The 26,483-nt window shown below is 43.8% G+C and overlaps 2 protein-coding genes across 5 annotated transcripts in view; one reads left to right on the top strand and one right to left on the bottom strand.

Annotated features, from left to right (window-relative positions):
- LOC138672825 (adenine phosphoribosyltransferase-like) overlaps positions 1-7,961 on the top strand; it is a 43,077-nt gene extending 35,116 nt beyond the window's left edge. Inside the window, exons 5-6 of the mRNA XM_069761223.1 lie at positions 2,386-2,481; positions 7,407-7,961. Of these exons, the coding sequence (XP_069617324.1) occupies positions 2,386-2,481; positions 7,407-7,564 (254 nt within the window). The 3' untranslated portion in view covers positions 7,565-7,961. The remainder of the gene's footprint in view (positions 1-2,385; positions 2,482-7,406) is intronic.
- Positions 7,962-13,359: 5,398 nt separating this feature from the next.
- The window catches only part of RAB34 (RAB34, member RAS oncogene family), a 70,962-nt gene continuing 57,838 nt past the window's right edge, over positions 13,360-26,483 (bottom strand). For all 4 annotated transcript variants that reach the window (XM_069761221.1, XM_069761219.1, XM_069761220.1 and 1 more), the window contains exons 8-11: positions 23,049-23,130; positions 16,692-16,782; positions 15,250-15,357; positions 13,360-14,195 (exon numbers count right to left, since the gene is read on the bottom strand). In XM_069761221.1, the coding sequence (XP_069617322.1) occupies positions 14,128-14,195; positions 15,250-15,357; positions 16,692-16,782; positions 23,049-23,130 (349 nt within the window). In that variant the 3' untranslated portion in view covers positions 13,360-14,127. The remainder of the gene's footprint in view (positions 14,196-15,249; positions 15,358-16,691; positions 16,783-23,048; positions 23,131-26,483) is intronic.

The following is a 26,483-nucleotide window of genomic DNA, read 5'->3' as shown; positions in this document are numbered from 1 at the left end:
TTCTCTTGGTACATTTACGCTTGTGAGTAGCATCTGGAATGTCTCTCTGAAGCGTCCAACAGTAGTCTGCCATCATTGTAATGCTCCATCTTCCCTGGTATCTTCTTTCCGTCTCTTTAATGTCCTGGTGGAATCGTTCACCTTGCTCTTCACTCACAGCTCCCAAATTTTCAGGAAAGTTGTCAAGGTGGGAATGGAGGAAATGCACTTTCAAACTCATCAGACAACCTAAAGCTTGAAATGCTTTCAGCATTCGTCCGACGATTTTTTTGTAGTCAGGGTCTTTGTTATTGCCTAAAAATTTCTATACGACCTCTTTAAATGCAAACCACCCTTCTTTTTGAGGATATTCACCACAAATGTAACAGAAACTGTCTGGCGAATTAATACACTTCCGCTGAGCCATAATGCTAATTTTGGGAAACACGGTTGAATATGACGAGCTAACACGAACTGAGATGAGAAAGTGTGAACAGGCGAGAACCAAGATAAAACAATTGAATCAAGCCCGAGCATGTCAGAGCCTGCACGTTCAGCTTGCAACATGTTGATGCTGGTTTCATTAGCTCACTCTGAAAGTTCTTTTCTTTGAAAGTTATATTTTTTTGGCATTTTATATCTTCAATGCATTGATGTGAATTAATTAATAGTAATTTTGACTTTCAAAACCCTAAAAAAAAAACAATAAAAAATACCAAAAAATGAGAAAAATATACTAAATTTGAAGAGAATTTTGCATTTTGTGGCAAATCGTTTTCGTTTTCAGCACATCAAAATACATGAAAATTAGATGAAAATAATGAAACAGCTTTTTAGTTGCAGACCCGTGGAAAGGAAACTAAAGATTTTCTGACAAATATGTAGGGGTGTACTCATTTATGCTGAACACTGTATATCTATGTATACCAGTACAATCTGCCTGTAATGAAAATGATTTTAGGCTTCTTTTACCCTTGCCATGATTTTGCTGCTCGTTTTTGTGGCCCCAGCACATGTCTATGGGGCCGCAAAAACGAGCTGCATAAATTTGTCGGAGCGCTGTACGCCGTATGGTCGCGAGGGCCGTTTTTATGGCCGTGAAAAAATATCGAGCTTGCTCGATATATTTTACAGACACGGCCCCATTGAAAATCAATGGGGCCGCTAAAACAATGGAAGCTTGTTTTTGCGGTGCACTGTGATCACCGTACTTTGCGGAACGCCGTGTTTTTTTTCCCCTACTTTTTCCCTACTATTCGAAACCAGAAAAACGGTGATCCGCAAGTTTTTTGTGGCCCGTTTTTTGCGGTAGACTATGAAAATTACAGCAATATGGCCCGCAAAAAAGGCCTGCAAAAACGGGCCGCAAAAAATACGGCAAGTGTAAAAGAAGCCTTACAGAGAAAATCCTTTTTTTGCAGTTAAGCCTGCTGCACACAGTTCAAGCTGCAGCCTGCCATGTAAGAGGTTCTGAGTTTGAAATCCTAGGGAAGACCACACTTCAAGAAAAGCAAATAGATATAAAGGCATCTAATAAGCACAGGCACATGCTGCGTCTCTATCCAGTAGAAAACTGAAAGAATACATCAGAGTCCTGACTTTACAGCGTACAGTGTGACTGCCCCCCAGCCCTCCTCCACAGGTTCACAGGGAACAGTCATATTCAGTACATCTTGGTCTCAGTATAATCTTCGGCGGAAGCATCCGGCAAGTATTTTGTTTTCTAGCAACTCCACTACAGGAAATGTATAGCATTACAAGGTACTCATTGAAATCAATACGCTCTATCTAGAGAGGAACACGCTTAGTAGCTGCTCTTCTCTACGTTGTAGCTCCCTAATGGAGGATCTGAATAACAGACTGCCCTCTTTTAACACAAAATTCACTGCTAGGTTATTGAAAATTTGTTTTTAACACCAAACAACCATTTTAACATCAACATTTAGGCATTACATATGCACTTTGTGCATATTTGTTTAACCAGATTGCCTGAGGCCAGTCTCTATTTCCTGCTGTGCCAACATAGGGACATATGACCGGTAAAGCCAATCACTGAACTGCTGCAGTCAGTGATTGCCTGGAGCCGATCTCTATTGTTTGCTGTGCCAACACACAGACACGAGAATGCCAACGCCAATCAATGGTCTGCTATAGTCAGAGACTGGCTCCATAGCTCACATGTCCCCTGGCTGTGACGTTTCCACTGCAGCAGGAAGAAGAGACTGGTGGGGGACAAGGCAGAACAAGAATGGGAGAGAATCAGTAAGGTGCGTATCATTTTGTTTAAAGAAACAAGTCTGTGCATAAACTTTCCCCTCCAGACAAGCCTTTAATATAAATGATATGTAGATAAATACAAATCTGCGAATCAGTGGAGTTTCTCATGTCCAGGACTTGTGTTTTTAGGTGTACGCATCTTATTAGTGGACCAGTGGATTGAGACTGGAGGAACGATGAAAGCTGCTATTAAACTAGTGGAAGATCAAGGTGGGGTTGTTGCAGGTAAGAATCAATATAAGGATTTAATGCATTTCAGATTTTTTATTTTTCTCAGAACGATAAGCCTGCATTGAACAAATGTGCCCAGAAGCATAACTCCAGAGCATTTTCATTTTCTGCTGCATAATTTATATACAGGTCCTTCTCAAAAAATTAGCATATAGTGTTAAATTTCATTATTTACCATAATGTAATGATTACAATTAAACTTTAATATATTATAGATTCATTGTCCACCAACTGAAATTTGTCAGGTCTTTTATTGTTTTAATACTGATGATTTTGGCATACAACTCCTGATAACCCAAAAAACCTGTCTCAATAAATTAGCATATTTCACCCATCCAATCAAATAAAAGTGTTTTTTAATAACAAACAAAAAAACCAACAAATAATAATGTTCAGTTATGCACTCAATACTTGGTCGGGAATCCTTTGGCAGAAATGACTGCTTCAATGCGGCGTGGCATGGAGGCAATCAGCCTGTGACACTGCTGAGATGTTATGGAGGCCCAGGATGCTTCAATAGCGGCCTTAAGCTCATCCAGAGTGTTGGGTCTTGCGTCTCTCAACTTTCTCTTCACAATATCCCACAGATTCTCTATGGGGTTCAGGTCAGGAGAGTTGGCAGGCCAATTGAGCACAGTAATACCATGGTCAGTAAACCATTTACCAGTGGTTTTGGCACTGTGAGCAGGTGCCAGGTCGTGCTGAAAAATGAAATCTTCATCTCCATAAAGCATTTCAGCCGATAGAAGCATGAAGTGCTCCAAAATCTCCTGATAGCTAGCTGCATTGACCCTGCCCTTGATGAAACACAGTGGACCAACACCAGCAGCTGACATGGCACCCCACACCATCACTGACTGTGGGTACTTGACACTGGACTTCAGGCATTTTGGCATTTCCTTCTCCCCAGTCTTCCTCCAGACTCTGGCACCTTGATTTCCGAATGACATGCAAAATTTGCTTTCATCAGAAAAAAGTACTTGGGACCACTTAGCAACAGTCCAGTGCTGCTTCTCTGTAGCCCAGGTCAGGCGCCTCTGCCGCTGTTTATGGTTCAAAAGTGGCTTTACCTGGGGAATGCGGCACCTGTAGCCCATTTCCTGCACACGCCTGTGCACGGTGGCTCTGGATGTTTCCACACCAGACTCAGTCCACTGCTTACTCAGGTTCCCCAAGGTCTGGAATCGGTCCTTCTCCACAATCTTCCTCAGGGTCCGGTCTCCTCTTCTCGTTGTACAGCGTTTTCTGCCACATTGTTTCCTTCCAACAGACTTACCATTGAGGTGCCTTGATACAGCACTCTGGGAACAGCCTATTTGTTGAGAAATTTCTTTCTGGGTCTTACCCTCTTGCTTGAGGGTGTCAATGATGGCCTTCTTGACATCTGTCAGGTCGCTAGTCTTACCCATGATGGGGGTTTTGAGTAATGAACCAGGCAGGGAGTTTATAAAAGCCTCAGGTATCTTTTGCATGTGTTTAGAGTTAATTAGTTGATTCAGAAGATTAGGGTAATAGGTCGTTTAGAGAACCTTTTCTTGATATGCTAATTTATTGAGACAGGTTTTTTGGGTTATCAGGAGTTGTATGCCAAAATCATCAGTATTAAAACAATAAAAGACCTGACAAATTTCAGTTGGTGGATAATGAATCTATAATATATGAAAGTTTAATTGTAATCATTACATTATGGTAAATAATGAAATTTAACACTATATGCTAATTTTTTGAGAAGGACCTGTATTAGATACAAAAGTCTATAATAGCAGTACAGAAAGGCCTGTTTCACACGTACGTGTGATGCACCATCATACAGCTCTGGCAAAAATTAAGAGACCACTACATCAAAACCCTGTCATGGGCAGCCCAATCTCCAGACCTGAACCCCACTGAAAACCTCTGGAATATAATCAAAAGGATGATTGATAGTCACAAGCCATCAAACAAAAAACTGCTTAAATTTTTGCGCCAGAAGCAGTGTGAAAGACTGGTGGAAAGACGCATGAAAGCTGTGATTAAAAATCATGGTTATTCCACAAAATATTGATTTCTGAACTCTTCCTGAGTTAAAACATTAGTATTGTTGTTTCTAAATGACTATGAACTTGTTTTCGTTGCATTATTTGAGGTCTGAAAGTACTGGAGACATGTTGTCAGAAGTTTATAGAATAAAAGAACAATTTACATTTTACTCAAATATATACCTATAAAGAGAAAAATCAGACAAACTGAACATTTTGCAGCGGTCTCTTAATTTTTGCTACAGCTGTATATGCCTAGGACGTTGTCAAGTTTGGGTCAGCAAGCCCACAGCCGGTCAGTGCATCACTGTCTGTACTCGGAATGAGGAACACGGATGTGTGAAATCGGTCTCTGGCTACTAGGTGATGGTGTGAGGAATGGGTGTAAGAGGCGCCATCAGGGCTGCCACTAGAAATTTTGGGGCCCCATACTGGCAAAATTTTCGGGGCCCCCTTGAAACTCCGCCCAGGCTCCACCCCAGCCCCGCCTCCAGGCTCCACCCCTCGAACTGGCCACAGTCCCTCCGCTGTCTCTTGGAAAATCTCCACTTCTCACCTATCACACATTGACAGTTCCCATCACCAGATCACACATATAGCCGGCAGCTTTTGTTTTGGCCAAAAGATTTTTTAAGCCGCCACCATAACACGGTAGACACTTTTGGCCGGGCCCTACTCTACTGTAACCTACTAAATATTTGTTAAAATATGCAATACAATTTAGGTATATTTTTATTTATTTTTCAATTTTTAAAATGACCTATAATACTACATACAAGGAACAAATACCACCGCACTATGACCAGATGACATATTACCACCACAGTGATCGAATAATATAAAATACAAGGAACAAATACCGCTACACCATGACCAGACCGCATATAACCACAAATGACTGAATACTACAATACTGATCAGTAATAAAAAAAAACCCACAATACTATCACCATCAGTGCCATTATACACAGGAGATCTGTAATTAGTAAGCAGCGTCTGTGTACAGGTAATACAGTGATCACCGGTGACATTATACACAGGAGCTCTGTATATAATGTATAGGTAATACAGTGATCACTGGTGACATTGTACACAGGACCTCTGTATATAGTATACAGTGTATAGTGTCAGTGTATAGGTAACACTGACTCACCAGTGACGTCTCTAGGTGAAGTCCTTCATCTTTCATCCAGCACAGACCGCCATCACTTCATCCAGCCAGGACTCGTCTCTGCAGGAAATAAAACAGTTATCTCGAGTTCCGCTTGTAGAACACATTACTTAATTTTCCCAACTTCTACATTACACCACATGAAGAAGGCAACATAGTATCACTCTACACAGTAACAGGACCTCCCCCCCATTTAAAACAGTATACTCAAAAAATAAAATAAATACATCACTGCAATAATAATATCCCTTAATTAGCCCCTATGGTAATATTCGCCATCCTAGCCCCCGTGTGTCTCATTCCAGGCTCCAGCCATATGTTCTCCCATCCTGCCCTCATGGGTATCCATTCTGCCCCATATGATCTCCCCATCCTGCCCCATCTGTCTCCATCGTATCCATCCTGCCCCATCTGTTTCCAATCCTGCCCCATCTGTGTCCAGCACTCTGCCCCATCTGTGTCCAATCCTGCCCCATCTGTGTCCAGCACTCTGCCCAGTCTGTGTGCAATCCTGCCCCATCTGTGTCCAGCACTCTGCCCCATCTGTTTCCAATCCTGCCTCATCTCTGTCCAGCACTCTGCCCCATCTCTGTCCAGCACTCTGCCCCATCTCTGTCCAGCACTCTGCCCCATCTCTGTCCAGCACTCTGCCCCATCTCTGTTCAGCACTCTGCCCCATCTCTGTCCAGCACTCTGCCCCATCTCTGTCCAGCACTCTGCCCCATCTCTGTCCAGCACTCTGCCCCATCTCTGTCCAGCACTCTGCCCCATCTCTGTCCAGCACTCTGCCCCATCTCTGTCCAGCACTCTGCCCCATCTCTGTTCAGCACTCTGCCCCATCTCTGTCCAGCACTCTGCCCCATCTCTGTCCAGCACTCTGCCCCATCTCTGTTCAGCACTCTGCCCCATCTCTGTTCAGCACTCTGCCCCATCTCTGTTCAGCACTCTGCCCCATCTCTGTCCAGCACTCTGCCCCATCTCTGTCCAGCACTCTGCCCCATCTCTGTCCAGCACTCTGCTCAGCACTCTGCCCCCCCGTATCCAGCTTTACTGCCCCCCGGCCCCCACCCTGTGTCCAGCTTTACTGCCCCCCGGCCCCCACCCTGTGTCCAGCTTTACTGCCCCCCGGCCCCCACCCTGTGTCCAGCTTTACTGCCCCCCGGCCCCCACCCTGTGTCCAGCTTTACTGCCCCCCGGCCCCCAACCTGTGTCCAGCTTTACTGCCCCCCGGCCCCCACCCTGTGTCCAGCTTTACTGCCCCCCGGCCCCCACCCTGTGTCCAGCTTTACTGCCCCCCGGCCCCCACCCTGTGTCCAGCTTTACTGCCCCCCACACCCCCCCCCCCCCCCGCATCGCCGCTCTCAAAAAAAAAAAAAGTTCTACTTACCTGCCGCGCTCCTCTCTCAACGCAGCTGCACCGTGCACTCGCCGGCGACTGACAATGACGTCAGACGCCGGCGACCTGCACGCTGCGGCTGGCGGCTGTTAACTATTGACGTGCGGGCGCGGGCCCGCATGTCAATGGCGTACAGCTGTAGCACCGGCCGCCGCTAAGGGCCCGGTTCAGCCTGCGGCTGCCGGTAGGGGCCCGGTGAGCAGGTAAGAGGGGGCCCGATGCGGGCCCCCTCTGCTCACCGGGCCCCATACGCCAGTCACGGCTGTAATGCCCTGATGGCGGCCCTGGGCGCCATACACAAGTCATTGACTTAATCATTGTCTTTTTCCTATAGGAGTTGCTACCATCTGTATTGAGGACAGTGCTGGAGGCAAATGGGTGAGAGAACACTACAAAAGTTCGGACTGTGTCCCCGAAGACGTAAGGAGCCAGTTTAATGGACACTTCTTGGAGAGCTTTCATGCCTTCAATGACCAGCAGAACAATTTGTGACAGTTTCCCTGGTATCAAAGTGTCTTCATTCATCTGAATGAGTAGATTCTTGAAGTAGTTCAATGTGTATTCCAATACCATGTTATCTGTCATAGATCTAACCACAAGTAATTTCAATACCTCAGCGCTATCATATACAAACTGCCATATATCCACTTCTCCAAGACGGGAAGGAAAGATGTGCTCCAGAATTTATTATCCATGTCACAAGATGTCTTGGTGTCTTCATTCCTAGTTACCTTTCATAACTACAAGTAGGGTAAAGAAATGAGAGTTGGCAGTAGTGATCCTTTATTTTATGTTAAAGAACTGTGAATTATGTTAATGTCCTTGCCATTTGGGAAAATTGTAAATGAACTTTACCTACTCAATACTGAAATAAAGCAACAAACACCAACTGGGTTCAGTCTGGTAATTCTCAAATTGTAAGAAGCTTAAGATCTCTGAAATGTTGCTTCATCAAATCAATATACAAATAGTTTACTAAAATTTACTTTGATAGGATATACAGTTGTGCTCAAAAGTTTACATACCTTGGCAGAATTTTTGCTTTCTTGGCCTTTTTTCAGAGAATATAAATGATAACACCAACACTTTTTCTCCACTCATGGTCAGTGGTTGGGTGAAGGCATTTATTGTCAAACTACTGTGTTTTCTCTTTTTAAATAATAATTACAACCCAAAACATCCAAATGACCCTGATCAAAAGTTCACATACCCTGGTGATTTTGGCCTGATAACATGCACAGAAGTTGACACAAATGGGTTTGATTGGCAACTAAAGTTAACATCTTAGCCTGTGACCTATTTGCTTGTAATCAGTGTGTATAAAAGCTGAGTGAGTTTCTTTGATCCAGACAGACTTTGCATCTTTCATCCAGCCACTAACATTTCTGGATTGTGAATCATGGGGAAAACAAAAGAATTGTCAATGGATCTACAGGAAAATGTAGCTGAACTGTATAAAACAGGAAAGGGATACAAAAAGATATTTAAGGTATTGATAATGCCAGTCAGCAGAGTTCAAACTTTGATTATAAAATCAGGGGCTCTGTAAAAACAAAACCATGGTCAGGTAGGCCAACAAAAATGTCATCCACAACTGCCAGGAAAATTGTATGCAAAGAAAAACCCACAATTAACATCAGCTGAAATACAGGACTCTCTGAAAACCAGCGGTGTGGCTGTTTCAGATGCACAATTAAGAGGCACTTGAAGAAAAATGGGCTGCATGGTCGCCAGAAGAAAGCCATTACTGCGCAAATGCTACAAAGTATCTCACCTATAATATGCAAAATAGCACAAAGACAAGCCTCAAAACTTCTGGAGTAAAGTAATTTGGAGTGATGAGACCAAAATTTTACTTTTTGTCCACGACCATAAACGTTACATTTGGAGAGAGGTCAACAAGGCATATGATGAAAGGAACACCACTCCTACTGTAAAGCACGGAGGTGGATCGATGATCTTTTGGGGATGTGTGAGCTACAAAGGCACAGGAAACTTGGTCAAAGTTGAAATAAAGATGAATGCAGCATGCTATAAGCAAATACTGGAGGCAGATTTGCAATCATCAGCCTGGCCGCTGCGCATGGAATGTATTTGGACGTTCCAACATGACAACGATCAAAAACACAAGGCCAAGTCGACCTGTCATTGGCTACAGCAGAACAAAGTGAAGGTTCTGGAGTGGCCATCTCAGTCTCTTGACCTCAATATTATTGAGCCACTCTGGGGAGATCTCAAGCGCACAGTTCATGCTAGACAGCCCAGGAATTTACTGGAACTGGGGGCTTTTTGCCTAGAAAATTTTGCAACTTTACCATCTGAGAAATTAAAGAACCTTATCCACAACTACCACAAAAGATTTCAAGCTGTCATTGATGTTAGAGGGGGCAATACACGGTATTAAGAAATGGGGTATGTGAACTTTTGATCAGGGTCATTTGGATTTTGGATTATCATTATGATTTAAAAATAGAAAACACAGTAGTTTGACAATAAATGGCTTCACCCAACCACAAACCATGAGTGGAGAAAAAGTTTTGGTGTTATAATTCATATTCTCTAAAAAAAGGCCGCAGACAGGACACCTGAATCAGGTATGGAAGCAGTGGAGGCGGAAGGCAGACAGGACACCAGAATCAGGTATGGAAGCAGTGGAGGCCGCAGGTAGACAGGACATCTGACTCAGGTATGGAAGCAGTGGAAGTGGAAGGCAGACAGGACACTTGAATCAGGGATGGAAGCAGTGGAGGCTGCAGGCAGACAGGACACCTGACTCAGGTATGGAAGCAGTGGAAGAAGTGGGTGGCAGACAGGACACCTGAAGCAGGTATGGAAGCAGTGGAGGCAGAAGGCAGACAGTACACCTGAAGCAGATATGGAAGCAGTGGGGGCGGAAGGCAGACAGGACACCTGAATCAGGTATGGAGGCAGTAGAGACCGCAGGCAGACAGGACACCTGAATCAGGTATGGAAGCAGTGGAAGTGGAAGGCAGACAGGACAAGTGAAGCAGGTATGGATGCAGTGGAGGCGGAAGGCAGACAGGACACTTAAATCAGGTATGGAAGCAGTGGAAGTGGAAAGCAGACAGGACACCTGAAGCAGGTATGGAAGCAGTGGAAGTGGAAAGCAGACAGGACACCTGAAGCATGTATGGAAGCAGTGGAAGTGGAAAGCAGACAGGACACCTGAATCAGGTATGGAAGCAGTGGAGGCAGAAGGCAGACAGGACACCTGAAGCAGATATGGAAGCAGTGGAGGCCGCAGGCAGACAGGACATCTGAATCAGGTTTGGAAACAGTGGAGGCGGAAGGCAAACAGGACACCTGAATCAGGTATGGAAGCAGTGGAGGCCGCAGGCAGCCAGGACCACTGAATTGGGTATGGAGGCAGTAGAGACAGCAGGCAGACAAGACACCTGAATCAGGTATAGAAGCAGTGAAGGTGGAAAGCAGACAGGACACCTGAAGCAGATATGGAATCAGTGGAGGCAGACAGACAGAACACTTGAAGCAGCTATGGAAGCAGTTATGGAAGCAGTAGAGGCCGTAGGCAGACAGGACACAGGAAAACTAAGAGTCTTAATACCAAGACACAGGTGTGCGTCTTATTTGGCCTATCCAGACAATCATATAGACAAAGATTGACATGGAGCACAACAGAGTTCAGCAAACCGGGGTGAACGGAGCGGAGCCCAGACCCTGGACAAAAAGAACCTGAAGACCTACCTCTTCCGACAAGCCTACAACCTGCAGTAACCACCGATCGACCAAACCGCTGCACGACCAGCTCTACCCTCACCTACTGTATCCTCACCCATCCCTTGTAGATTGTGAGCCCTCGCGGGCAGGGTCCTCTCTCCTCCTGTACCAGTTGTGACTTGTATTGTTCAAGATTATTGTACTTGTTTTTATTATGTATACCCCTCCTCACATGTAAAGCGCCATGGAATAAATGGCGCTATAATAATAAATAATAATAATAATAATGTGGCTAACAAGGAGTGTGGTTAATAGGAAAGGACCTGGCTACAATGTGACAATATCAACTTGCACCAAAACTTAGTCACAAAGTAAGTCAACAAGGAGGGGATGTAAAGCTTCAATAAAAAATAAAAAAAGTCGCAAATTTATTAACCAGAATGAGCCACTGTGATAAATTTGGCGCTATTTTATTCTAAGTATAGTCTGTCCAAACATTGGTCAGGATTTTTGCTTTTACTTCTAGTAGGTTTTAATCTCAAGTTACATTATTGGTAAATCTTCCTCAATGTCTTTGGACCTTGCAGACCTCTGGTTGAGGGCTACTGTTGGTGGAAACAAGGACAAAGCAGGATATATTTTTTTGATCCTATCATTTCTTATTTAGATCAACACATATCTTTCCCAATTCCCCATAACAAACGTCGGACTAGTCCTGGTGAAACTGATTGTTTATGGGGGCCTTTAGTGTAATACACGGATTAGATGAATGTTAGAAAACAATTTGCTTGACAACCTTATGCTAATATATAGCTTAGGTTCATACTTATGCAGTACCCTATGTTGAGCATTGAGTGGAGGTTTCCGTCAGTATCCTTGAAAAACATGATTTCAACATAAACTCCAACAGCCACTCTGTCTTCCTGGCCGTCATTCCAGCACAGTCTGTGGTTTTAGGAGGTGCACAAAAGTCTAGTCTATCACGTTTTTGTGCACGACCAAAAAAGATGGAGACTGCTGCGATGGAGGCCAGAAGGAGTCCGAAGTAACTCAGTTTGCCTTATAATGACTCCATTGGAACTCTTTTTCGGTTTCTGACGGAATCCATCCTTATAAGGGAATTCTGACTGTGATGGGTGGAGTTATGAGTTATACAGATGAAATGCTGGGGATATTTGAGCACTGCCTGCAACCCCCACTGTGAACAGGTAATTGAAGCAGGTTATCTGATGAAGGGCCAACATTTCTGGTGAGGCAACGAGACGCTCGCCACTGAGAAGATGTGCTGAATACATGAAAGGAGTTTTACCAGGAACAAAGTATATTTTAATTAATAATTGTCACGGGGCTACCGCGACAGAGAGGTTCCAGAGAACCGCAGCGCTCTGGGCCTTGTTCACACACAGTGAACAGAAGCTCTTCTCCTGTGTTCTGACCTGGCTGCTTTGTGCCAGCAGTGCAGGAGTTGTCCTTATTGCTGAGTTGCTGAGAGCTGGGTCTCTCACCTGAAGTGGATTTTGTAATCTCATCCTCTATATAGACTCAGCCCTGACTACAGCTATTGTCAGTGATCAGTTCTGCTGCCTGGCTTGGAGAGTGTGAAGGAGCGTAGAGTTGGAGTTTGGAGGTTTATTTACAGAGATTGGTGTCTGCTGTTTTGGTTGCATGTTAAACCTGTTTTCCTTCCTAGTTTTTTCCTTATCTTCCCTTCTCTGTTTTTCCTCTGTGGTTGTGTGAGCATTTGGGGAGTTTGAGACTTTTTAGTTACCTTGTCTGTATACCCTGTTAGTTGTTGTATTTATACACTGGTACAGTCCACCTCCCTTGGGGGGAGAGGGGGCCACTGATAGGGCCTGCACAGGAGAAAGGGATACGCTGGCAGCTCAGGCCTCCTAACTATCATAGGTACCCCTGAGATAAGGGAAAGCCAGGGCCCCATTATAGTGGCAGGGACAGGTGCGGGTTCCAGTACGCCGTCCTGCCCTTTATCGCCGTTAACGGTGTGACAATAATCTTGGAATAATAAGATCCACAATTGAAGGTGTTTAAAAAAATGTTCCTGTGCTGAGATAATCTTATACATGTCTCCCTTCTGTGTACTGTGTAATGGCCGTGTCTGACCTGTGAAGGAACATGGTCTGATCATACCATGCTCCTGGGCAGGGGAGGACGCAAAAAAAGAGTATACAGACAGGACAGCATGGGATCACAGCTGATTCTTTCCATGAGATAAAGCTTTTAATGCTTGTTTTTAAAAATGTTTAACCTCACAGAAAGTATCAGCTGTGATCCACTGCTATAATGTCTGTATACTCTTTTGCTTCCTCCCCTGCCTGCCTGGAGCTGTGTTATGATCAGATCATGTTCCCGCACGGTCAGTAACCGCTATTACACAGTACACAGCAGGGGCACATTTACAGTATAAGATCGTCTGGGCACAAGAACTTTTTTTTTTTAAACACACCCAACTGTGGCGTGTATAACGTCAGCATTCATTAGTAGTGCCCTTAGTGTGCCACATTATCTACAGGTGTACTGAGCTGAGTAAAAGTTGAACAGTTTTGATTACATAAAGCATTGTTCAGATATTTTTGTACCGAGAATGCAAAATATTTATTTGAAAGCATAATTCTTAAAAAATATAATTGGTTTTACAAAAAGACATTGTATTGCAAGGTGCCCAAAGATGTCATAGTCATATAATAAAAGACATAAGCATTGTCACTTTCGATAAATGTTACAAAACCATGTGCATAGTGTTACACATAGGGTAAGGCTAAGAGGACAGCATCGTTATAGAATATCACTATGAAATTACACATCATCAGGAAGTAGTACGGGTTTATAGAAGCCTTCAGCTTTCTGCTTTTCTCCAGAAATGGCGCCACTTTTTTTCCACAGGCCGTGTCCAATGCAGATATTTCAGCTCATCCCCAAATTAAATGTATGGGGATAAACTGTAACACCAGATGCAGTACATTAACAAGGATGATGCTTTTTCCAAAATATACAGTATGTATATAATCCAAGACAGCTTCTGTAACTCTACCCTGCTATTAGATGGTATCTACTCTGTGGAGCAACGGAATAAGTGTAAAACAAATGAAAATGTTATCTTTTTCTATTTAAATAAATGATCTTAGAAAATGAATAATAGAACTTTGCCCTGCAATGCACTACGTTTCATCTTCTGGCAGAATGTAATGAAATGTACCTGTAATATTCAGCAATATTATAAGATGGACCCTGAAAAACCTCCTAGAACAGAGCAGGGCAGCAGCGGTTTACATTTATATGTAGTAATAGGTATCTTCTCCCAGATCTGTGCAACGCTTTGGTGATGTGACTGTCCCTTGTCACTGACAACACTTAGACTTGGTCTTCTTTGTGCTTTGATACAAGTTGTTGTCATTGCTGTTTATTCCTTAAAAAGAGAAAGAAAGAAATTAGGTTTTACACCTTTGCACCAGATGTCGCACAAAACCCTGATAGCTCTTTAGTTAAATGATTGCTGCTGCCCAGGGTGAGCTTTGGAGCGTGCTGTTCTACCAGACCTGTATGTGCCATCTAGTGAAAGCTGCAGGCATTAATAATGTTATTTATTGCATTCAGGTCTAAGCAGTAGAATTAAAGGGGTTTTCAGGGCTACTTTTGTTTTGTTTTTTTACTAAAGACCAAAAAACTAACAGGCAACTGCCTTTTCTACCCGGCACCAGCAGAGAGCAATCACCGATCTTTCCTGCTGACGATTGAGCTGCTCCATGTCTCTTCTGGGCTGCTCTGTTGACAGGGCATAAGTGCGAGCATTATGCTGATGGACAGCCAGCTCCCCGCAGTTAGACAGTGGGGAGCCGGCTGTCAATCAGCATGACATCAGCAGTCACAGAGGTCAACAAAGCAGAGCTGCTCTGTCGACGTAACGTCAGTGGAAGCCACTGAACCACCGACAGGAGCAGTCTGTGACCCCTACAGATTTCCATGGGCCCATTTGAGAAGGTTCAGAAAGCATTAAATCAGATGCCATTGAATTGAACACGACAAGGTGTATACATTATTACATAGATCTCAGAGCTGATGGAGCTGGTGTACTTGCTTTCAAAATCCATCTAAGAAAGGCTGTATTATTGTGAAAGCATCCCTGCCTGACATTAAAATCAGTCTGTTTTATGAGATGCAGCTGGACTGCTAAAAAGCTCATTGTAATCTGAGTATTATACAGCTATTCTGCCATTTATTTTCATTTATTTTCATAGGACACCCATCTCACTGGGTCTAAGAGGTTAATTTATAAATGTCGGCAGCTTGTATGGTGCTTTAATTTGGTCATGTGCATGAATTATCACACTTATCATGTTACACAGATGAAATATTTTATGGATTGTGTTTAACTTTATTATTAGTGGAACGTATCGTATATACCGTACATAACCTCTGCTACCAATTTATCAAAACGTGAGCATCAGATTATTATTACTTACTCACTACATCACCTATCCTTCGTGCATTAGTTTTCTCCAACTCAGCTAGCACACTGGTCTCAAATGTTAAGGATGCCACCCGGAAAAAGAATTCCTTCACGTTTTCTCCTGGAAAAACATACAATTTGTTCAGATAAATTAGAATGTCTCAGATTTTTAGGAGAGAAAGATTTATTGGCTAACCAGAAACATTCTATTTGCAAGTATTCGGAGCACAGAGCCTTCTTCATCAGATGAGTTTATAAATGAATGACTGAGACAAGAGCACAACATTTAGGAGATAAAACAACAGGACATTTGTGGATGGGGTGAAGAATCAAGAAGAGAAGTCAAGGTAATAAAATTGAGGTTTTGAAAAGTCAAAGGTGAAGGGAGTGATGACTTAAGATGACCATACACAAGAATAATGTCAGCCGAATTTGCCAATATTGACAGGTTCAGCTGACAGTCTGTGTTTGGCGGTGCCGGCTGAATAATTGGTGGAGATTTGATCAATCATGTCTGATTGCGGACTGCAGATTGCATTGTTCTCCTGTAGATAATCCGCCAACCGACTCATCAGAAAACAAAGGTGTGCTTGGCCGAACGAGTGTTTCAGTGCATGGGAGATCTGGCAGAGATGGCTGCCGGACGAATGATCAGCCACAGCATCGTTTGGCAGACTCCCATCTAATTTGTATGGCCGGCTCACTTTCCCAGTGTCCATTAATACTTCTCCGACACTCCTCCGATCTTTGTTGACACCCTGAAGTGGTGATGCCATGACTACAACACACATAATTGCTGCAGCTAATCACAGGTCTCGGAGGCTCTGCCAATGTAACTGGCTTTAGATAATAAGCACAGTGATTGGCTGCAGTGGTCAAGTGCCCTGCAGCCTTGTTTGTAGATCTGCATGCCTATAATTAAGGAAACAAATATTCCTGGACAACCGCTTTGAGGCTATGTTCAAACCCTGCAGAACTAGACTATAAATGGCAAAATCAACAAAAATTGAAGTCTGTTGTCCTTCCATGCTGCTTATTGTTGGGGGTCAGAACCCCACGAATCAAAGATTGATAGCTTACCCGAAGGACTGAACATGGATGTTTATATGGGTTTTTCAGGACTGATATACTGTACTTATGAACTGTCCTCTTGGGTGCTGCCATTAAGCTCCTATAGAAGTGAAAAGGAGCTGAGCTGCAATACCCAAGAAAGGCAGGCCGAGCTCCACATCTGTACACTTTATACATTTGGCCACAGCATGAGATGAAAGCAGCGGTTAGGTCAGATTTCCAGGTGTTGAACCCCCAATGATCTGATTTTGATGATCTTATCCTAAGAATAGGCCATCAATATCGAAGTAGTGGACAATCCTTTTAAGTTCTAAAAAAAAGTTTTGATATATTGAAAATGATATGTTTAAGTTAAGGATGACCTTTTAAACACACTGGACATACCTGTCAATGAGGACACAGACCAGTATTCGGCCTGCATCTCCTTAGCTACCTTCAAGGCGTCCCGCTCAATGAGGGCATACTGAGATGGAGTCTGTCAGGAGAGAAAACCAGCATAACCAGATCGCTAGGTAATGTATTAAGGCAGTTAATAAAAGTTAAAATCTGAATGTAAAAGCTGTGCTTGTGCGAGGGAGAGGTTAGCTTGCATCATCCTATAAGGGATTACTGAAATTAAAGGGGAATACCCTTCTCCGAGATCCTATCCCAATATGTAGTTGGTGTAATAATAATAATAATAATAATAATATCAGCAAATACCTCCAACTAGAAATGTAGTATAGTTTTTTTTTTATGCGCTATGTCCCTTTCTCCATGCAGGCCATTGCAGGACCGGTCCTCGAGGGGAGATGTATATCATCGAGGCTGGTAGCCTTGGTGATGCAAGTCCAGAAGCATCTTCAGTACATTAGTGCTCAGAGAGTTAATAGAACGTGTCAGAGATGGGTTTAGGGGCAGTCAGAGAGATGGGTGGGACTGGCTGCTCACATATCTCCACCCCGGGGTGTGGTACCGCAGACAGAAAGGAGACCAGTTACCTATGGAGTTTCTAATAAACCATCCTGGACATTTCACTGAAACTGCTTCCATGCATAACTCAAAATGCAACCAAGTGAGTAGAAATCTTACACCAGGTTATTGCTGTTGGCATATGCAACAGATTGGGACTTATTATAAGTGAAAGGAGGACTTTATACTAACCAGACAGCAGATGGCGATAGTGTGTAAAGTCATATACTTGCTGTAATGTGGGGAGGGAAGCTCTCAGTGGTGGGTTTTTTTCTTACTTTCGGTTTTGCTTTTCTTCATGAATGTGTTGTCTTCAGTGCACGGACTGTGTGACACTGAATTGTATCTCATGTTTATCCAGTATGAAGTAAATACTGTTTACTCAAGATATCTTGCTGATTGAAGCTCTCCTAAGTACAGCGGTGACTGCAAGAAGACGCACTCTGCAACAGGTTATGGGCCCAGGCATCCCAGATAAGCCCAGGCACCCCAGATAACCCCAGATAACCCCAGACACCCCAGACACTACAGGTCTACACTACAAGCTCAGGCAGAAGGATCCTGGTTTATAGCCCAGATAACGGAGCACACAGATAAGCTCTGTAAACAGAAGGAACAAAATCCAGATACAGAGTGACAGAGGAATTCAGCATCCCAGGAGCTGGATATAATTGCAGAGAATTCACAGGACATACAGGAGAATATCTTCAGTACAACTCTCTAAACAAGTAAGACTATATAAAGATGATGAGTAACACAGAACTGAAATTTACAGTAGCTAAACTGAATAGTGAAAATTATCAGTTATGGAAATTCAAAGTAGAGATGTTGTTATCTAAGGATGATCTATGGGAAGTAATTGTTACAGCAAGACCAGATCAAGATAATCAGACATGGGATAAGAAGGATATAAAAGCTAGAGCCACCATTAGCTTATTAGTGGATGATGCTCAATTAATACATATAAGAAATGAAGAAACAGCTAAGGGAATGTGGGAAGCATTAAGAAAACTGTATGAAAGACCTAGCTTGAATCACAAGTTATTTTTAATTAAGAAAGCTGTACAGTATGAGATTGAGTGCAAATGACGATATGCAGAAGCACATATTCTCAATGATGGAAGTGATATCACAGCTAAGATCTATTGGTGAAGATAGTAAAGAAAGTCATGTAGCAGCTATATTGTTGTGCAGTTTACCAGATTCGCATACAGCCTTGATAAATGCCCTTGAGACGAGACCAGAAACTGACATTACATTAGATTTTGTGAAAACAAGACTAATAGATGAATATCAGAGAAGAAAAGAACAAAGAAATTATTCTTCTACTGAAAAGGACAGTGAAAACGCTCTTAGGCTACGTTCACATTAGCGTTGCGCCGCTGTTGCGTCGGCGACGCAGCGGCGACGCAGCGGCGACGCGCCCCTATGTTTAACATAGGGGACGCGTGCGTTTTTTGGGTGGCGTTTTTCGCCACGTGCGTCGTTTCCGACGCTAGCGTCGGACGCAAGAAAATGCAACAAGTTGCATTTTCTGTGCGTCCGATTTTCGTCAAAAACGACGCACGCGTCGCAAAACGCGCGCGTTTTTGCGCGCGTTTGCGCGCGTTTTTCCGTGCGTCGCGCGTTGCGTCGCCGACGCAGGGCGGCGCAACGCTAATGTGAACGTAGCCTTAAAGCTACAGAATTCAAAAAACCCTATAATAAAGAGACAAGAGAATGCTTCAGATGTAAGAAAAAAGGTCATTTAAAGAAAGACTGTACCATATGGAAAGCAGAACAACAAAAATTACAACATAAAAAGCATACAGAGAAAGTAAAAAACACAATTTCCGATTCATGTGAGAATAATTGGAATGGCACATTTAAAGTAACAGACAAGAAATCATCACTTGGTTGGTTTATTGATTCAGGAGCAACGAGTCATATGACAAGTGACAAGAATTTCTTTACTGATCTTGATTTAGATAAGAAAGAAGCCATTTATCTCGCAGATGGAAGCAAAATAACCGCAGAAGGTATCGGACAAGGTATGCTAAATTGTTCAAACAAGTTCGGACAAGATTCAAAGATACTTGTACAAGATGTGTTGTATGTTCCAAAATTGGAAAGCGGATTATTATCTGTGAAACGTTTAACAGCAAAAGGACTTACAGTGAAATTCAAAGACAATGAGTGTGCAATTATTGTAGGAAACAAGGTGATAACCAAAGTCAAGGCAGATGAACAATTATATCATTTTGACACACTAAAGGAACAGATGAAGGTATGTGCACATGATCACAAAAACTGTATTCACATGTGGCATAGATCTCTAGGACATAGACACCCTGACAGTATAAGGGAACTACAGAGAAAAGAATTGACAAAAGATTTAAAGATATCAGATTGCTCAATTACCATAAGATGTGATTGTTGTATAAAATCCAAAGCCACAAGGATATCTATTCCAAAAGAAAGTGAGATGAAAAGCGAAAGACCACTTGATTTGGTGCATACTGACGTATGTGGACCCATGAAAGTGACTACATCAGGAGGCAATAGATACATGTTGACTTTTATAGACGATTACTCAAGATACACAGTCACATACTTAATTAAAAACAAAAGTGAAGTTTTTGATAAACTTGTAGACTATGTAACAAGATCAAGTAACAAATTTCAAAGGAAGCCAATTGTCATCAGAAGTGATAATGGAGGTGAATTTACAGGTCACAGAATAGAAGACTACTTAAGACAAAATGGGATAGAACACCAGAAAACGGTTCCATACACACCTGAACAAAATGGAGTAGCAGAAAGGAAAAACAGAACTCTAACAGAGATGGTAAGATATATGCTGACTGATTCCAAACTACCAGAGAAATATTGGGGTGAGGCAGCAATGACAGCTACTTATCTACAGAACAGACTTTTTTCCAGAAAACTGACGAAAACTCCATATGAACTGTGGCAAGGTATGAAACCAAGTGTCAATCATTTAAAAGTTTTTGGATGTAAAGTTTTCATATTCATTCCAACAGAAAAACGTTCCAAACTTCAAAACAGATCCATGGAAGGAATATTTGTTGGATATAGTGAAAATTGCAAAGGATACAGAATCCTAGATCCCAAAACAGACAGAGTTACGGTGAGTAACAGTGTGACATTCATTGAAGATTTGAATGAAGATATTATGATTTCAGTTGAAACAAAAAATGAGAAAACCAATAATGACACAACTGAAGAAATATCTGATGAGAAAGAAGTAGAAATTAATGAAGAACAAAATACTGAAAGTGAAGAATCACAACTACAAACAGACACAGAACCAAGACGTTCAATGAGAGAGAACAAAGGAAAACCACCAAAACGTCTCTCATACAAGACAAGCACAAGAAAAATCTATGAGCCTACTTCTTGGGAAGAAATATCTAAACTGCCTGTTGGAGAAGACTATGGTGAGACATTTGCTCCAGTTGTCAAACACACTATCTTCAACAGAAGCAGAATATGTTGCCGCAGCACACGCGAGTCAAGAAGTACTGTGGTTAAGACAATTGTTGACAGAATTAGGACAACCACAGTTGGCACCAACAAAACTAAAAGAGGACAATCAAGGATGTCTTGTTCTTGCTCAGATGGAAAGAGTCAATCCAAGAACCAAACATATTGATGTGAAATATCATTTCTTGAGAGATCATCAGGAACAAGGAGTCTTGAAGTTAGAGTACTGTCCTACTGAAGAAATGCCAGCAGACATTTTCACGAAGGCGTTGAATGCTGATAAACATCAGAGACTAATAAAAAAGTTGGGTTTGATTGAATAAGTCCTTACTGTTGAGAAAGGGTGTTGGCATATGCAACAGATTGGGACTTATTATAAGTGAAAGGAGGACTTTAAACTAACCAGACAGCAGATGGCGATAGTGTGTAAAGTCATATACTTGCTGTAATGTGGGGAGGGAAGCTCTCAGTGGTTGGTTTTTTTCTTACTTTCGGTTTTGCTTTTCTTCATGAATGTGTTGTCTTCAGTGCACGGACTGTGTGACACTGAATTGTATCTCATGTTTATCCAGTATGAAGTAAATACTGTTTACTCAAGATATCTTGCTGATTGAAGCTCTCCTAAGTACAGCGGTGACTGCAAGAAGACGCACTCTGCAACAATTGCCACCTAATCTGAGAGCAGAATAATGTAAGGGCAAAGACCCTGATTCCAGTGATGTGTCACTTACTGAGCAGTTTGCTTTCGTTTTCATAAAATCACATTTAAAAGCAAGAGATTATCACTAGAGGACTAGTAAATCCATTGCCATGTAGTCCAACCACGTCCTCAGCACTAATTGGCACCTATCCACAGTGTGAAGCTGTAAATCAGTGGTGTGGGCAGGGTTATACAGAGCTCAGCATTCAGAGCACTGGTAGATCTGCAGCAGATAAAACAGTGATTCTATCAAAACTACAACAAGCAGCCCAGTAAGTGACACATGACTGGAATCAGGGTTTCTGCCTCTACTTTGTGCTACTCTTAGATGGGGCATCAAAAACCTGGTGACAGATTCCCTTTAATTACCTGTTGTACTATACTGTTAATCAATGCCAAACCCGGTTTTATGGGAGCTTCCCTCAATATACATCCTGGTCTGGAGGAGGAGTTAAGTTAGTCTGGTAGAGACAAGAGACAGGGAAGGGGGAGAGGAGTGATCAGGAGCTTGAGGAGGCTACGATTAAGCCTCTCAAAGCTGAGCCCAGAAACCGGGCACCAGGAGCCCGAGGCTGTGTGAAACTGTAAGTCCCACAGCAGAACCGGAGGGCAGAGAGCTGAAAGTAACCTGCCCACATTAAACCTGAGGTACAGCAGCATTCCAGAGCCCGGCGTCACCGTGTAAAGAGACCCCAGAGAAATGGCTCAAGTTGCCTACCGTGCAGGTACTGTCCCAGGACAGGAGAGAAGGAGGACCTTGTCAGGACACTACAGGCAGCAAGAGACTAATAGTCAGCGCAAAGTGGAAGGCTCCCAAACTAACCTGTCAAAGGGGTTTCCACCTGTCTTCAGGCTGCCTGGACTTCATCTACACCTGTTGCCGGTACTCTGGACTGAGGCTGACTACAACAACAGTAAACCAGGTAAAGACTGCAACCCTGTGTCCTCCGTTTATTTACCGGCAACCCACCATCCTTGCCCACTACACTGGGAGCCCTGCGGACCTGCTTCACCTGTGGGAAGCGTCACCATCTATGCTGAAGTAACATCACCCCAGAGGACCCCTTTAAGCAGCGTCGGTTCCCTCTGACTGAGAACCACAGGTGGTGTCACAAACACAAACTTTATTCAAGACCCCTTTAAAGACTTTTCCCTTTTACTTGAGCGTCCAGGGCCACGGACTGGGTCGCTGCCACCGTGACCACCCCTTTAACTGTGACCGGACCCGGTACCGTGTATCCCCATTGCCCTGGTAGGCGATTCAGCAGGTTTTTGGATTTCAGAAAAATTGCACATGCAGTATCATAATATTATTGCAGTCTACAACTTGCAGGCCAATCTCAGACATCGATGAAACATGGTCAGAATGCAAACCGTGATGTCTGGATTGGTCACGAGTCTACTTATTCAAAGTCAACAGCCTCATTGGCATATATAAGGATGTTGACTTCAGGTCAACAGACCAGCGGTGATCACGGTTCATACTTGGGCCATGTGCCATGTGCATCTGAATTTGGCCTCATCTACATGAGAATTACTTAAAAACATGACTAAATTTGAAAAACACTGTTCTAACAGCTGTGCTGATGTAAGACATTACTTACAGTGAGATCTTTCTTGGAGCCAACCAGGAATAGTAGCACAGAAGAAGGGTCATTTTCCCTAAGAGCATCCTGAAGCCACTGCCTGGTAGTAAAAGAACATCAATTAACAATAATTCCAGAGAAGCAAGCGTATATGTATAATATATACAGTGCCTTGAAAAAGTATTCATGCCCCGTGGCCTTTTCCACGTTACACCCATAAACCTAAATGTATTTTATTGAGATTCTTTGTGATATACCCACTGTGGTAGTTTAAATCACTTGGCGACACCCTGAGGTAGAAAACAGGAACACTGTCTCTTTAAGTCTTCAGTTGGTTTATTATATGGCAGCATAAACCAACAAGAAGGGCAAAGTAAACACAGCCCTTCAGACAAAAACAGGAAAACAGAAAAGAAAACAAAATGCTGTAACAGAGTCCGAGGGTATCACCCTGCTCTGGAGCAACACAGGTTCAGACTTTCCTCCACAAGATACAAACCACTGACCAAAGACTGCCTCTGAAGTCCAACTATTTAAGCCCCAGACCATGTGACTCCTTCTCCCATGTGACTGAACACCTGACTGTGACATCACACAGGTCCTGTCAGCACAGGGCCATTCAGGCTCTGCAGGTGGAGAAAAGGTGGACAACCTCCCACCCGCTCTATGGTTGCCACATAAAAACCAGCCCAATAAGGAACTTAGCTTAAATCACACAACATGTAGTGTGCTGGAGGAAAATACTCCGAGTTTTACATAACTGACGCCATTAAGCGTAGTGACACAGATTTACCCTTCAGTTTACCAGTGACTTTATCACACCACACAAAGTAGCAAGCACTTGTGAAGTGTAAAGGAAATGATACATGGTTTTCTAATTATTTTACAAATATAAATCTGAAAATTGTGACATGCATTTGTATTTAGCCCCCTCTGAGTCAATACTTTGTACAAACATCTTTCACTGCAATTAGGTATGGACTGTGACTGGGCAATTCACACACATAAATATGCTTTAACCCCTTAGCGACCGCCGACACGCCTTTTAACGGCGGCCGCTAAGGGTACTTAAACCACAGCGCCGTTAATTAACGGCGCTGTGGAAAAAGTCCATAGCGCCCCCAGAGGCTGATTTTCTCCGGGGTCTCGGCTGCCGAGGGTAGCCGAGACCTCAGAGAACATGATTCGGGGGGTTTTTAACCCACCCCGCATTTGCGATCGCCGGTAATTAACCGTTTACCGGCGATCGCAAAAAAAAAAAAGCGATCTCTTTTTAATTTCTCTGTCCTCCGATGTGATCGCACATCGGAGGACAGAGAAAAGGGGTCCCAGGTGGCCCCCCAATACTCACCTAGCTCCCCCGATGCTCCTCGTGTCTCCCGGTGGGCGCCGCCATCTTCAAAATGGCGGGCGCATGCGCAGTGCGCCCGCCGGCCGGCACCGGGAGAATCTTTGGGGTCTCGGCTGCCGGGGGTAGCCGAGACCCCAAAGAGCACGATCGGGGTCGGTATTACGGACCCCTGTTTTGCGATCGCCGGTAATTAACTGTTTACCGGCGACCGCCAAAAAAAAAAAAAAAAAAGTAAAGTGTAATTCTCTGTCCTCTGATGTGATCGCACATCAGAGGACAGAGAAATAGGGGGATTCGGGGACCCTAGCATACTCACCTAGGTCCCTGGATCCTCTTGCTGCTCCTCCTGGCCGCCGGCAGCAGAACATGGCGGACGCATGCCCAGTGCGCCCGCCATCTGTCTCCATCTGCCGGCCGGCAGGAGAACAGCAGTTGGGGCTAAAATTAGGGGTAGGGTTAGGGGTAGGGTTAGGTTAGGGGTAGGGTTAGGTTAGGAGTAGGGGTAGGGTTAGGTTAGGGTTAGGGGTAGGGTTAGGGGTAGGGTTAGGGGTAGGGTTAGGTTAGGGTTAGGGGTAGGGTTAGGTTAGGGGTAGGGTTAGGTTAGGGGTAGGGTTAGGGGTAGGGTTAGGTTAGGGGTAGGGTTAGGGCTAGGGTTGGGGCTAAATTTAGGGTTAGGGTTGGGGCTAAATTTAGGGTTAGGGTTGGGGCTAAATTTAGGGTTAGGGTTGGGGCTAAACTTAGGGTTAGGCTTCTTTCACACTTACATCGGTACGGGGCCGTCGCAATGCGTCGGACGGACATACCGACGCACGTTGTGAAAATTGTGCACAACGTGGGCAGCAGCTGTAGTTTTTCAACACATCCGCTGCCCAATCTATGTCCTGGGGAGGAGGGGGCGGAGTTACGGCCACGCATGCGCGGTCAGAAATGGCGGATGCGACGTACAAAAAAACGTTTCATTGAACTTTTTTTGTGCCGACGCTCCGCCAAAACACAACTGATCCAGTGCACGACGGACGCGACGTGTGGCCATCCGTCACGATCCGTCGGCAATACAAGTCTATGGGCAAAAAACGCATCCTGCGGGCACATTTGCAGGATCCGTTTCTTGTCCAAAACGACGGATTGCGACGGAATGCCAAACGACGCAAGTGTGAAAGTAGCCCTAGGGCTAGGGTTAGGGTTGGGGCTAAAGTTAGGGCTAGGGTTGGGGCTAAAGTTAGGGTTAGACCTGGGATTAGGGTTAGGGTTTGGATTAGGGTTGGTATTAGGGTTAGGGTTGGCATTAGGGTTACGCTTGGGATTAGGGTTAGGTTTGGGATTAGGGTTAGGGTTGTGATTAGGGGTGTATTGGGATTAGGGTTAGGTTTGAGGTTAGGGTTGAGATTAGGATTAGGGGTGTGTTGGATTTAGGGTTTTGATTAGGGTTATGGTTAGGGTTGACATTAGGGTTGTTTTGGGGTAAGGGTTGTGATTATGGTTAGGGTTAGTGATTAGGATTATGGATGAGGTTGGGATTAGGGTTAGGGGTGTGTTGGGGTTAGGGTTGGAGCTAGAATTGGGGGGTTTCCACTGTTTAGGTACATCAGGGGGTCTCCAAATACGACAGCCAATTTTGCGCTCAAAAAGTCAAATGGTGCTCCCTCCCTTCTGAGCTCTGCCGTGCGCCCAAACAGTGGGTTACCCCCACATATGGGGCATCAGCGTACTCGGGATAAATTGGACAACAACTTCTGGGGTCCAATTTCTCTTGTTACCCTTGTGAAAATAAAAACTTGGGGGCTACAAAATCTTTTTTGTGAAAAAAATAATATTTTTTATTTTCACGACTCTGCATTCTAAACTTCTGTGAAGCACTTGGGCATTCAAAGTTCTCAACACACATCTAGATAAGTTCCTTGGGGGGTCTAGTTTCCAAAATGGGGTCACTTGTGGGGGGTTACTACAGTTTAGGTACATCAGGGGCTCTGCAATCGCAACATAATGCCCACAGACCATTCTATCAAAATCTGCATTCCAAAAAGGCGCTCCTTCCCTTCCGAGCTCTGCCGTGCGCCCAAACAGTGGTTTACCCCCACATATGGCGCATCAGCGTACTCGGG

Source organism: Ranitomeya imitator, chromosome 3 (assembly GCF_032444005.1).
Source record: "Ranitomeya imitator isolate aRanImi1 chromosome 3, aRanImi1.pri, whole genome shotgun sequence".
NCBI lineage: Eukaryota > Metazoa > Chordata > Amphibia > Anura > Dendrobatidae > Ranitomeya > Ranitomeya imitator.
The sequence above is the reverse complement of the archived record's forward strand: the minus strand, read 5'-3'. Positions and strand labels throughout refer to the sequence as shown.